The sequence below is a fragment of the Eleutherodactylus coqui genome, chromosome 11 (assembly GCF_035609145.1).
Source record: "Eleutherodactylus coqui strain aEleCoq1 chromosome 11, aEleCoq1.hap1, whole genome shotgun sequence".
Classification (NCBI taxonomy): Eukaryota; Metazoa; Chordata; class Amphibia; order Anura; family Eleutherodactylidae; genus Eleutherodactylus; species Eleutherodactylus coqui.
In genome coordinates this window covers 116,683,104-116,695,928 of record NC_089847.1, presented here as the reverse complement: position 1 = coordinate 116,695,928, position 12,825 = coordinate 116,683,104, and the positions used below count along the sequence as shown (strand labels likewise).

Below are 12,825 nucleotides of genomic sequence, written 5' to 3'. Positions count from 1 at the left end.
AAAAAAATGATGGGTAACAAATCAAGGTTCCCCCATTACTGAAATTTCAGATTGAACAGGCTGGCTTCCAAAGTTCAGTCCATCCTGAGAGTTGCACAACCAGGCCATGTGAGGGAGAAGCTTTGAGACCTTTGAAATAAACCCAAGTGGTAAAGATTTTGTTCCAAAGTCAACTCAAAATGGGGTTGCTTCTTATTGGATCTTTGAGGTCCATTAGTGTGTCATTGTTTGGGTCACTAGAGGATACTCTATACTCTGATGGCCCAGTCGAACTCTGTACATGCTTCCTGAGCAAATGACCATCAAGGTTCCCCCATTACTGAAATTTCAGAATGAACAGCCTGGCTTCCAAAGTTGAGTCCATGCTGAGAGTTGTGCCACCATGCCATGTGAGAGGAGATATAATGCATTTGAAACAAGATATGAAATAAAGAGCAATGTAACGCAACAGAAATGTGACCTATAATATTGTGTAGAGGTCTTCTGTATCACTATAGCGGTTACAAAGATGGCAGATTGGTGGGCACTGAGTACCCCTAGATTAGTGATGGGTTCCTAAGTATGAGGCACTTAGTCCCATGTGTTGACATATTGCTACCTAATAGTCACCTTTTCCTGAGAAGAGCACTGAAGTCCAGTTCTCCGGCTTCTTCAGTCCCATCTCCACTGGAAGAGAACACAACACGAAACACCCAGTATGAGTATTCTGGCATTATAAGTGGGTAACAGCAGAGATGATGCCCACCTTATGGGCGTAGAGCGTTAAAGGACAACGGTAGGTTGTACTATAGAATATTTTGGGCTTTTGTGAAGGTGGTTATCATCTCTAGTTAGTATCTGCCTCGCGGCTCCTTCATTTGCGTGTGCAATACACAGAGAATAGAACCCATTGATTTCAAGGGGTTCCTTCAAAGCAACTTTTTAGGCAACTTCTGAGGTACCGACAATAATTACATCACCTGTGCAATACTGAGAAAATCCTGAAAACATGATATTTTGGGGGTCCCTGAGGACTGGAGTTGGGGAACACTAATATAGATAACATCAGAGACAAGTTTGAGAAAGTGACAGAAATCTTTGCAACAAGTACTAGTATGGCAAAGGACAGACATAGCCTGCAGCGGTATATAGACGTTACAAGTGGAAGCCTTCTGGGGAAACATGAATCTTGTGACCGGTGTAATACAAGAGTGAGAGAGCTGAGAACCCTATCCATGGCACAGCATGCAAGGCAGTGAGGATGGATGGTGGAGGGTATAGGGTGGTATACACAATGTGATGGTGCTGCAGGAAGATGTTTTCTGACAATACATTGTATCCAGATTTTCCTGGCCGCACACAGAATAACGTTTTTTCGTTTGCTCAGCAATTATCCCAATGGTCAAATACCGGAAGTCTTCCTAATGGGTTTTAAATTTGATCTTCTATAGAACTGATCTTTGCATTGAGCTCCACAAGGGCGGCTTCACCTTGGCATTTTTACGTGCGTCTCAATATATTTGCTCTGTGAACAAGGTTTTTTTGTGTGCGTATTGGCGTATTTTACTGTACTTTTTGCGCTCGCATTGCATGTTCATTTGCACGCGGAAAACAAAGACGCACTGATGTAAATGTGTTCTTTTTGCAGCAGAATTGCGCAGTGTTTCATGCATCTTCCTGCATATTTCACGCACATTTGTGCACCCTCATAGACTTCTATGGGGATTACACAAAAATGGAGTAGGTTCTATATTTTTGCGTGTGCTCATGCAAATTCCAGAAATGTCTACGCACCCAGTGATATCAATGGGTTCTATTGTCTGCGTATTGCGTGTGCAAATATACCAAGTCGCCCTACGTAAAATTTATGTGCGCAATATGCAGAGAATAGAACCCATTGATGTCAATGGCTTCATTCACATTACCCGATTCTGGGTTTCTCACGCGAGCATCAAAATAGAAGATGCTGCACAACTCCATGAAAGAAAAAGAACACATCTGGAACTCATTAGGCCAAATAGCCATTTAAATTGGGGCGTGTTCTTCTGTCGCGCGTAAATGAACATGCTCTGTATGCGCAAAAAATACCGTGAAATGTGCGCAAAAAAGCTGCGTTCATAGTGCAAATACATAACGCTGAGTTGCGCACAAAAACACATACGCCTGTCTGAAGCCGCCCTAAGTTCAGTCTTACGAGGCTGAGAAACTCTTTGTGTGTTATGAGAAGCACAAATATGAACCCCATTCTTCTGCAGTTTTCTTTTCCGTTGCCCCTCGGATCCGCCACTTTCAGGTCTTGTTTTTACCTGTCCAAGATTAATGCAGCAGTTTTTCAACTACATAATGCACACTGTGCACTGCTCTCTGATTGGCCAGTGCTGATCACATGAGCACCTCCGGCCAATCAGAGAGCAAGTATAGTGCATTAGTAGTCTAACATTATTAATGCACTTTGGGGGGGTTAGGTAGTGTGAAGATTGTGTCGGCCATGTTGGACTGACAAAAACAGGACCCAGAATTGGCAGATCGAAGGGATGGCAGAGAAGAACAACTGCGGGTAATATACCACAGTCCCTCTACAGTCCCGAAAAGAGAATTTTGTCCTGGAACCGGAGATTCGTTTTAATGTAATCTGTAACCAATGTTACCAAATTAAGAATCACCTTTTCCTTCTTTTGCCTCAGAATGGACATTTCCAAGCCTGTTATTAGATTCTGGGCGTATGCACATGAGCTGGTAAGACATAAGTAAAATATTGCACCATTTCGACTCAATTTCCCATGACTGAAAAAATATTGTGGTGGCTTACTAAAAGAAAAGCAACTTTGCTCTTAGGTAAGCCAATGAAAAATGATATGAAGGCTAGAATCCAATAGTAGAATCCACTCCTCACCACTAACATTGCTGGGCTTTGTTCATATGAACTTACAAATGCCATTTGTGCTGCCTTTTTTCTGTCAACGCAGAAGGACCCTGAAGTGTCGTCTGTCAGAAATCCCTCAGTGTGTAAAGTGTGCTTCTTTACAACCCTGTTATATGTGCTATACATGCTACAGGGTTCAGCCCGATATTGCAAAATCCCCTTGCATCATTTTTGTAAAATGCTGATCCTCTCCTGCGAGTCTCATGTGCGATAGTGGATCAGAAGTGTTTCCTATTGATTTCAATAGGAAAACTCGCCTTGCATTCGCACGCACGTCGCAGGGCATGCGAGAGCCATGCGATGTATTTAAGGTCCCATTGAAATAAATGTGCAATGTGTTCTGGGGAATACCAAAAAATTGAACATATTATTTTTTTCCTTGCCGCATTACAGTGAAGGAAATCTTCACTCATGTGTATGACTCCATTTGAAAGAATGGAGTTCATATTCGCGCGAGTTTTGTGAGACTCATACAAAACTCGCACAAGATTCTCGGCCGTCCGAGACCAGCCTCAGGGTGCTTTCACACTAGATGGAATAGGACGCAGCTCAGATGCCGATTTTGTCAACTGGTGTGGATTTTGTTGCATTTATAACTGCAGAATTCCTTCAGTGGAACGTCTCGTGCTCTTTTTTGCAAACGGAACAATTCCACAAGACGTCCTTAACCCTTTGCAAACCAATTTTGGAGTCAGGGTTTCCTAGGGGTCTTTCACTTTCTGCCATTATACAATGGCGCCGTCTGCTGGCTAGAGCCAGTACTGCGGTATTGAACATGCTGGAGAGGCCCCCGACAACAGAGCGGCCAGCAATCTACAGTAAGAATACCCTGCCAGATGTCTTCCAACATCAAAGCTGTAAAGTCTTCAATCAGAATGTCTTCAGACGTCAGACAGTGGATTTGAAAGGGTTAATACCGCAGCAGAAAGCTGTTCTGCTATGGAATCTAATCTTGCGGTTTTGAATTAAAGATGCGCGGATTTTAACAGGTGCCCAACTCAAGCCCCATAGGAATAACATTGTGATGCAGAAATGTCCACGTGGACTAATTCTGTCCCATGTGAAACTCCTAATTGTCCTAATTGCGGGGGGTTCCAAGCTAAAGCTTTGCACTCGGGGTCATGAGATTTTAGCATTGTCCCTGGGCAAATGCATATCTATACAAGAGAGTCCATGTGTAAAGGTACCCATAGACATTACATGAGTATGAGCCGATGACACACCAGTAAGAGAGTCCTGAGCCCACTACATCAAAAGCTGCAACCATTGAAGCCGCTTTCATGTGAAGGACCTTGTTATGCTGCTAAGATTTGCTCTGATCATCATTGCCTTTAAGATCAATCAGCAAAGTCCCAGCTTTAATATAAGAACAGATTTATTGTTGTCCTATTAGGAAGATAGTCATTGGGATGTTTTGTGAAAAAAATTGCTTGAGCAAACCGTAGCTACCTGGCAACGGATATCCTCCTTCTTGCTGGTCCTATTGTGTTCCTGGGTGTTTTAGACAAGGTTTAGACATCTATTCACTCATTTAACATTGCAGCCAATAGAAATTAATAAATTTAACATTCCAATACGCAGAAGTTATAGATTATTAACATTTCATTCAAAATTAACAAAAGGCCATTTAGACACAACGATTATTAATAAAATTAGCTCAAAGGCAATCTTTTGAGCGATAATCGTTGCACGCATTTACACAGCAAGATGATCACTCAAAATTCATTCAAACGGCAGTTTGAGTGACAGTTTTGAGCATTCACTTTGCATAAGCTCTTAAGTAGCTAATTAGCTACTTAAGAGCTTATTAGTGTGTAAATGAAGGCTCCTGCTGTATACAGAAGACAGCTGGAGCACTATCTTCTGTATACAAGTGCTGTGTTCATGGAGCGCTCAGCTGGTATCCCTCTGAGCGCTCCGAGCTGGGTATGCAGAACACAGCTGGAGCGCTGTCTTCTGCATACACCTGCTGTAATCACAGAGTGCTCAGCTGGTATACAGCTGAGACTCCGAGCGGGGTATGCAGAACACAGCTGGAGCGCTGTCTTTTGCATACTGCTGCTGTGATCATGGAGCGCTCAGCTGGTATACAGCTGAGACTCCGAGCGGGGTATGCAGAGTACAGCTGGAGTGCTGTCTTCTGCATACTCCTGCTGTGTTTTCTGAGCGGGATACAAGCTGAAACAATAGTATCAGCGATATGCTGCTGGGAACTCAGCGCATGGTCATGATAAGACTCATCGTTGTCTTTCAGATAGTTGAAAGTCAACGATGAGTAAATCGTTAATGAAAATTGCATGATGGCTGCGCGTTTAGACACAATGAATATCGCTCAAAAGACTGCTTTGGAGTGAATTTTGAGCGATAATCATTGTGTCTAAATGGCACTACTTAACTCTTCCAATTTAGGGAAACTTTATAATCACATGCCTAACCAAGTTTAGAAGTTTAACACAATCCATAAAGAAGACCTTAAAGCTGTTGTCTTATGACAGTTTTACCCATCATGCAAACACCCCAGCTGCGGTTCAATCCAGAAGTGTATGGAAGCTGGTGGCCACTCATGCGTATCGCCATACCACTTCAATGTGACCACCAGAGATAGCCTGGTCAACTATCTCCAAAAGTCCCATTGAAGGGAATGGATCTGTAGTTCCACCATCTTCCATTTACTTCTGGACTGAGCCACAGCTGGGGTGTCTGCATGATGGGTAAAACCTGTTAGACAATCCCTTTAAATTATTTAGGATTTATAAATCATCAACATGTTATTTGTAGTTTTTGAAAATCTCGTAAAAAAAAAATCCACACAAAATCTGTATGGAAATTGTCATATTGTGAGAAATTTAATTTTGCGGCATGTCAATTTTTTTCACCGTTTCCACTGCAGAATTCACCTCTTCTCAATGAGGGGGGTTAGTTCTGCACAAAAATACATGATAAAACTTGCATCAAAACCATTAGAGGCTGACTTTCTGCTGCTGATGAGTGTCCATACCTTGGGGTATGTTTACATGTAGCGGAAATGCTTCGGATTTTCAGCAGCAAAACATTCTGCGTCAAAATCCATACAATTGGATTCCCTCACCAGGCAGCTGGTGGGCACTAGTGATGGCCAATGGTGCTGCGCTCACTAGAGGCCACTGGGTACCTGGACTATTGGAGTTAAATCATACATTGTGATAAGCCACACCCCATAGTCACACCCCTGACCACACACCCATTTTGGTAGGGGTGCCCCGCCATAAACATTTTTCCAAAGGCTGAAAAGGTTGGACAACCGCTTTCCTATGCTTTAAAGTCTAATCCAACCTAAAGGTAAAATAACCAATATCAAACGCCCCATGTTATACAAGGAAGGATACAAAAAGATGACATATGGGGACAATAGTAAGCTGTATTTGTGTCACTCTGCACCATGGAGTAAAAAAAGGTGGTTGCCGAAGATGATTTACTATGAATAGTGGTTCTACATGGTCGAAAAATATTTATCCATTGACACAGAAAAGCATCAGTGTCCCGTTAATGCAGATCTCCAATATGGTGATAGACTGAAAGGTGTAACTTGTAGCTGCTGGGCCCTAATGCAAAATCTGTGATAGGACCCCCCCAACTATAATACTTCATTCATAGTAGTGGTCTCCTCTAGAGAAAACTTATTCTTAGGGTTGAATGCACCCTTTATGGCTCCGCCGCTGGATAGATCGTACTAAACAACTGAGCTCTTTGAACCTTTGTGGGAAGAAAATCAATTTGGAGGCAACTGTATTACATGGGCATAACTATAAGGGATGCAAGGGATGCGGTTGCACCCGGGCCCAGGAGGCTTGGGGGGCCCATAAGGCCTCTCTTCTCCAGGGAGCCCAGTACTATGAATAATTGGGGTTACAGATTACAGATTTTTCATTGGTGCCCGGAAGCTTCAAGTTACGCCTCTTGTATTAAATATGGATTTTCACAAGATAGACTTTAATAAATTATCCAATATGTGAGGTGATGCAATAAAGAGAACCATTACTTGATATCGAAACTTACGTGCGTTTGAATGCAGTGCGGATATCTATGTCTGCTGTGTTGGGAGCCTCTGGATGGAGGAAATCAGGAAAAAAAAGTGATTATGGAAAGGTAACGCCCATTGTGGAAATATACAGTTTTCAAAAAAGGTAGAAGAATTGTCTGTAGAGATGTCACATATAGCAGTCATATGACTATCTTGGCCCGATATCGCACTCCAGAACGAGGCCAAGATGCGAGGCATTTTTCTTTAAAAACGCCTAACCTTACTTCAGGTATAGTATTGATCATCTGGTGTGGCTCTCACCTGTGCCGGAGGATCGGTGAGTGTTTCCTATTGTTTTCAATGGGAAACCTTGCATCGCACTCGCGTGCCCATTGCATTGACTGTGCAAAAACGTTGCGCTGAAACATGTGTATTTGCGCATACGCTCGTCTGAAGCCACCCTAAATGGAGGTGGAGTGCGTGACGGAGATCTCTTATGGCTGCACGCCTCCATTCACAGTAAACAGGCAGTTGTTCATGGATGTATGACTGCCTGTTTACACGAGCCAATCGTCATTTAATTTTTATGCATGCATAAATTGAATGATGAACGATAAGCGAACGAATTACCGTTTGTCATTCAGTCGATGGTAGACCTTACACTGAAAGATTATCGTTCAGATTCGCATAGTCCAGCGAGAATTTGAACGATAAATCCTTCTACGTAGTCACATGACTACATTGCCCAGTGGCCCTAGTGTAAGGTATGAGAGCGACTTTAAGATTTGGCTGTCATCTGACTGCTGCATGTGAAATCTCTATTGTGCTTTACATATGGCGGCAGGTACTAGGGAGAGAACCATGGCACTATATTGGCAAGTATCCTCCGGTTTATTTACTGCAGGTTCCTTGCATTACTATGTGACAACTTCTAACCACTTTCAAACCAAATCATGCAAGTATACATCATGTGGTTGCGAAGGGTGCATGTTTCGGCTTGATAGCTGAGTCCACTTCATGCCTGGTGGCTATCAGCTTTTTATGACAGCTGACAACCGCCAACTGCTGCAATCAGAGTTCGCTCCGATCATGGCCATTAAGGCTGGTCTCACACAACTAGATTAGGATAGCAGATTCCCCAAAGGTTATTTGTATAGCGCCAACTTACTCTGCAGTGCTTTCAAGTAATTTATTTATTACCCCCCCACCAACTCATTTTACCAACCTCAGAAGGATGGAAGGCTGAGTCAACCTTGAGCGGGCTGTTTGAACCATGCGGGGATTGAACTCGCAACCTTCAGGTCATGAGCGAGAGCTTAGGACTGCATTTCTGCTGTCTTAACACTCTGTGCAACACGACTACACATGACCACCATCGCACCTTCATGGTCATCCGTAATACAGTTAAGTGAGGTACACAGAATCACCGTCCAGGTTCAGAATCCACTGTAGGCCTCCCGCATGCAGAATCCGACCTGTTCGTGTGAGCCCGGAGTAAGTATTCAGATGCCACAGTAAAAACGACTGCATGCCTACACAGCCAGCCAGAGGTATTGCTCTACAGCTCCCCAAAAACGTCCCTGGGACTCAATCACAGGGTGCATGACAGCCCAGGGTCCCGGACTGCCAAACATGGATGCCTATGGGCAAGATTGAAAATTACTATAAACTGCAATATAGAAGTATTGCAGTGTATATATAGTACAACTTGTCAAGTGATTACAACTTGTAGTCCCCTATAGGGACTAAAAGAAATATACAAGAAAGTTTCATAACATATTTAAAATAGTAAAGGAAAATTAATACTATTGCAAGTTCACCCTCTTTCCCATAATAAAATCTAAATAATGAAAAAAAAACACATATTTGATATAGTAATGTTTGTAAAAGTCCAAATAATTAAAACATGGCACTGCCTATCCTGCATGGTGAACACTGTACAAAAAAAGTACGGAACACCAAATTTATTTTTTGTGGTTACCCAGCCTTTAAAAATATTGAATAAAACGTGATTAAAAAGATACATTAGTACACTGTAATGGTACTAATAATAACTACAACATGCCCCACAGAAACGAGCCCTCACTCGGGCCAATCAGTGCAAAAATAAAACAATTTTGTCAGAATATGAAAGAATTAAATTTGCATTTTTTTAAAAAAGTTTCTTTATTTTTAAAAAAATGTAAAACATAAATTAGATATAAATTTAGCATCACTGTAATCATACTGACCCATAGGATAAAGGTTACATGCACTTTTACTGCACCATGAATGCTGTAAAACCTACCCCCACCCCTTTAAAAAATGACGCACTTGCATTTGATATATATTGCATCCCACTTAAAAAAGTGTTAAAGTTTTTCAGCACATTGGTATAATTAAAAAAATGCAACTGGCCCTACAAAAAACAAGTCCTCATACAGTTATGTTGATGAAATAAAAAACTTATTGCTCTTGGAACGTGTGGACGAAAAAAAAAAAAGAAAAAAAAAAAAAGGAAAATTTCTGGTCTTAAAGGGGTTTGGCATCCAAAAAGTTGTGGCTTAACTAAAAAAAAAAAGGGGACATTTTAGCCCCCATTGATCCTCATTAGGGCGGACACACACTGGCGGTTTTTTCTCCACTGCGCTGCGAGAGCAAGTGAAAACTCTCGCCTCGCAGTGTGAGAAAAAAAGCGGGATGACGCCGGGATATCACCAGCCTTATCAATGGGGCCAGTGGCAGCAGCGCTAACCCCATTGAAAAGATATGGAGAATACGGCAGACTCCTGCCACTGCTGTCACAGCTGTGACAGAAGTGCAGCATGCCGGTCCCATTGAAAGCAGTGGTTTTTGGCAAACCCTGCAGTATGATTTTCGGGGAAGGGCTTGAAATATAAGCCCTTCCCTGAAAATCATCAATAAGTGGTAAAAAAAGTTTTAAAAAAAATTACTCACCTCTCCGTTGCTCAGATGCGTCCTCTGGCTGGGTCCCTGACACTGCTATCCAGCACTTTCAGCAGGCGGGATTTAAAGCTAGTGCTTAGCTATTGGCTGAGCGCTTAGCCAATTACAGATAGTGCTTAGCTATTCATTCATGAATAGCACTATCTTAGCTATTCATGAATGAGTAGCTAAGCACTAGCTGTTATTGGCTCAGCGCTCAGCCAATCAGCACAGCCCTTTCAGGAGGCGGGGATTTTTAAATCCCCGCCTGCTGAAAGTGCTGGATAGCAGTGTCGGGGACCCAGCCGGTGGACGAGTGTGAGCGTCGGAGAGGTAAGTAATTTTTTAAAAACTTTTTTTACCACTTATTGATGATTTTCAGGGAAGGGCTTATATTTCAAGCCCTTCCCCGAAAATCCTACTGCAGGGTTTGGCAAAAACCAATGCTTTCAATGGGACCGGCAGCAGCGCCGATCCCATTGAAAGCAATGGGATAGCATGCTGCACTTCTGCCACAGCTGTCGTTACCATACTTGTGGCTGTAACATTAGAGTGAAGAAGGAGGGGGAGATAAAGTCAATTCCTTCAAAGAAACATATTTAAGAAAACATTTGTTTTCTCATAAGTAAGAATTAATTTACCGTGCACATTTAGATTAAAATTGCAGCTGTCAAATTTGTCTTTACTGGACACCTCGCAGCGGTATCCTCCATCGTAGGTGGTCTTGGCCTGGATAATGTGAATCTCAAAAGTGTAAATCTGAAAGAAAATGGAACAAAGATTTGTTCACAGAGTAAAGTTCAGATGGACAGTAATGATGCAGACAACTTTATGACTGTTAAAGGGGTTTCTGGGACTAAAATACTGATGACCAATCCTCAGGAACAGTTGTTTAACGAGACCATGCCATGTGAGTCAGCTCTGCAGCCTCTTCACTGTATACAAGGCACAGCGCCCTACTTTCATATGGCAATGGCTGGTATAGCAACTCAATCCCATTTACTTGAATGACACGGAGCTGCAGAAAGGTCATATGACCGATGAATGTGACGGTACATGCCAGAGGCTGCAGTACTCGTCCAAGCACCGTGGACCCTTCAAATAACGAATCAGTGGAGGTACTGGAAGTCAGGCCCCCGCTAATCTGATATTGATAACCCAACCTGCGGATAGGTCATCAATATTTTAGTCCCAGATTATTACTTTACTCATTTGGTCAACGATAGTAAAAATAATTGGCTTTGACCAATGGAAATCTGCTCCAGAGGCTAATTCTATGTCATTAACGTGGAGACTGTGGAAGACCATATGCCATTAATATGAGAGGTGAATGTCGGCTACGAAGATGCACGAGGACTGACCGATACACTTCAGTGGAGCAGCTCACCATGAGAATGAACCAGGAGGCTACCAGACGTCTGTCTAAAACAACAGTTCAGAGAGCCCTGCTGCTTTTGGGGTTCTGAAGCAGACAGATGGTCACTGCATTAGTTTCAATTTTCCCAGTAGTATCAGAATTTGACCACCGCTGATTGGCAAAGGGTTGTCTTCTCCGATGAGTCATGTTTCTGCTTCATCACATTGATGAACGGTAGTGTGTCAGTTGAGAAATATTAGAGAATAGAGATGAGCGAGCACCAAAATGCTCGGGTGCTCGTTACTCGGGCCGAAATTTTCGCGATGCTCGAGGGTTCGTTTCGAATAACGAACCCCACTGAAGTCAATGGGCGACCCAAGCATTTTTGTATATCGCCGATGCTCGCTAAGGTTTCCATTTGTGAAAATCTGGGCAATTCAAGAAAGTGATGGGAACGACACAGCAACGGATAGGGCAGGCGAGGGGCTACATGTTGGGCTGCATCTCAAGTTCCCAGGTCCCACTATTAAGCCACAATAGCGGCAAGAGTGGGCCCCCCCCTTCCAACAATTTTTACTTCTGAAAAGCCCTCATTAGCAATGCATACCTTAGCTAAGCACCACACTACCTCCAACAAAGCACAATCACTGCCTGCATGACACTCTGCTGCCACTTCTCCTGGGTTACATGCTGCCCAACTCCCCCCCCCCCCCCGCACGACCCAGTGTCCACAGCGCACACCAAAGTGTCCCTGCGCAGCCTTCAGCTGCCCTCATGCCCCACCACCCTCATGTCTATTTATAAGTGCGTCTGCCATGAGGAGGAACCGCAGGCACACACTGCAGAGGGTTGGCACGGCTAGGCAGCGACCCTCTTTAAAAGGGGCGGGGCGATAGCCCACAATGCTGTACAGAAGCAATGAGAAATATAATCCTGTGCCACCGCCATCAGGAGCTGCACACGTGGGCATAGCAATGGGCAACCTATGTGCCACACACTATTCATTCTGTCAAGGTGTCTGCATGCCCCAGTCAGACCGTGGTTTTTTATAAATAGTCACAGGCAGGTACAACTCCGCAATGGGAATTCCGTGTGCACCCACAGCATGGGTGGCTCCCTGGAACCCACTGGCTGTACATAAATGTATCCCATTGCAGTGCCCTGGACAGCAGAGCTAACGTCAGATTAAATGCAGGTGGGCTTCGGCCCACACTGCATGCCCCAACCTGACCGGGGTTTTTAATTCATAGACACAGGCAGGTACGACTCCCTATTGTGAAGTCCCTGTGGACCGACAGCATGGGTGGGTGCCAGGAAGCCACCGGCGGTACATTAATATATCCCATTGCAGTGCCCAGCACAGCTGAGGTAATGTCATGTTTAATGCAGGTGGGCTTCGGTCCACACTGCATGCCCCAGTCAGACTGGGGTTCTTTAGAAGTGGACAAATGCAGTTACAACTCCGTGTGGACCGACAGCTTGGGTGGGTGCCAGGAAGAAACCGGCGGTACATAAATATATCCCATTGCAATGCCCAGCACAGCTGATGTAACGTCAGCTTTAATGCAGGTGGGCAAAAAATTAATTGGATTACACTGTAGGCGAGGGCCCCAAACAATTGGTGTACCAACAGTACTAATG

At 43.6% G+C, this 12,825-nt stretch overlaps 1 protein-coding gene across 1 annotated transcript in view; it reads right to left on the bottom strand.

The window, feature by feature from the left end:
* The window catches only part of MYBPC3 (myosin binding protein C3), a 215,067-nt gene that overhangs the window by 177,217 nt on the left and 25,025 nt on the right, over positions 1–12,825 (bottom strand). The window contains exons 6-8 of the mRNA XM_066583331.1: positions 10,469–10,586; positions 6,938–6,986; positions 610–666 (exon numbers count right to left, since the gene is read on the bottom strand). Coding sequence (XP_066439428.1) covers positions 610–666; positions 6,938–6,986; positions 10,469–10,586 — 224 coding nt within the window. The remainder of the gene's footprint in view (positions 1–609; positions 667–6,937; positions 6,987–10,468; positions 10,587–12,825) is intronic.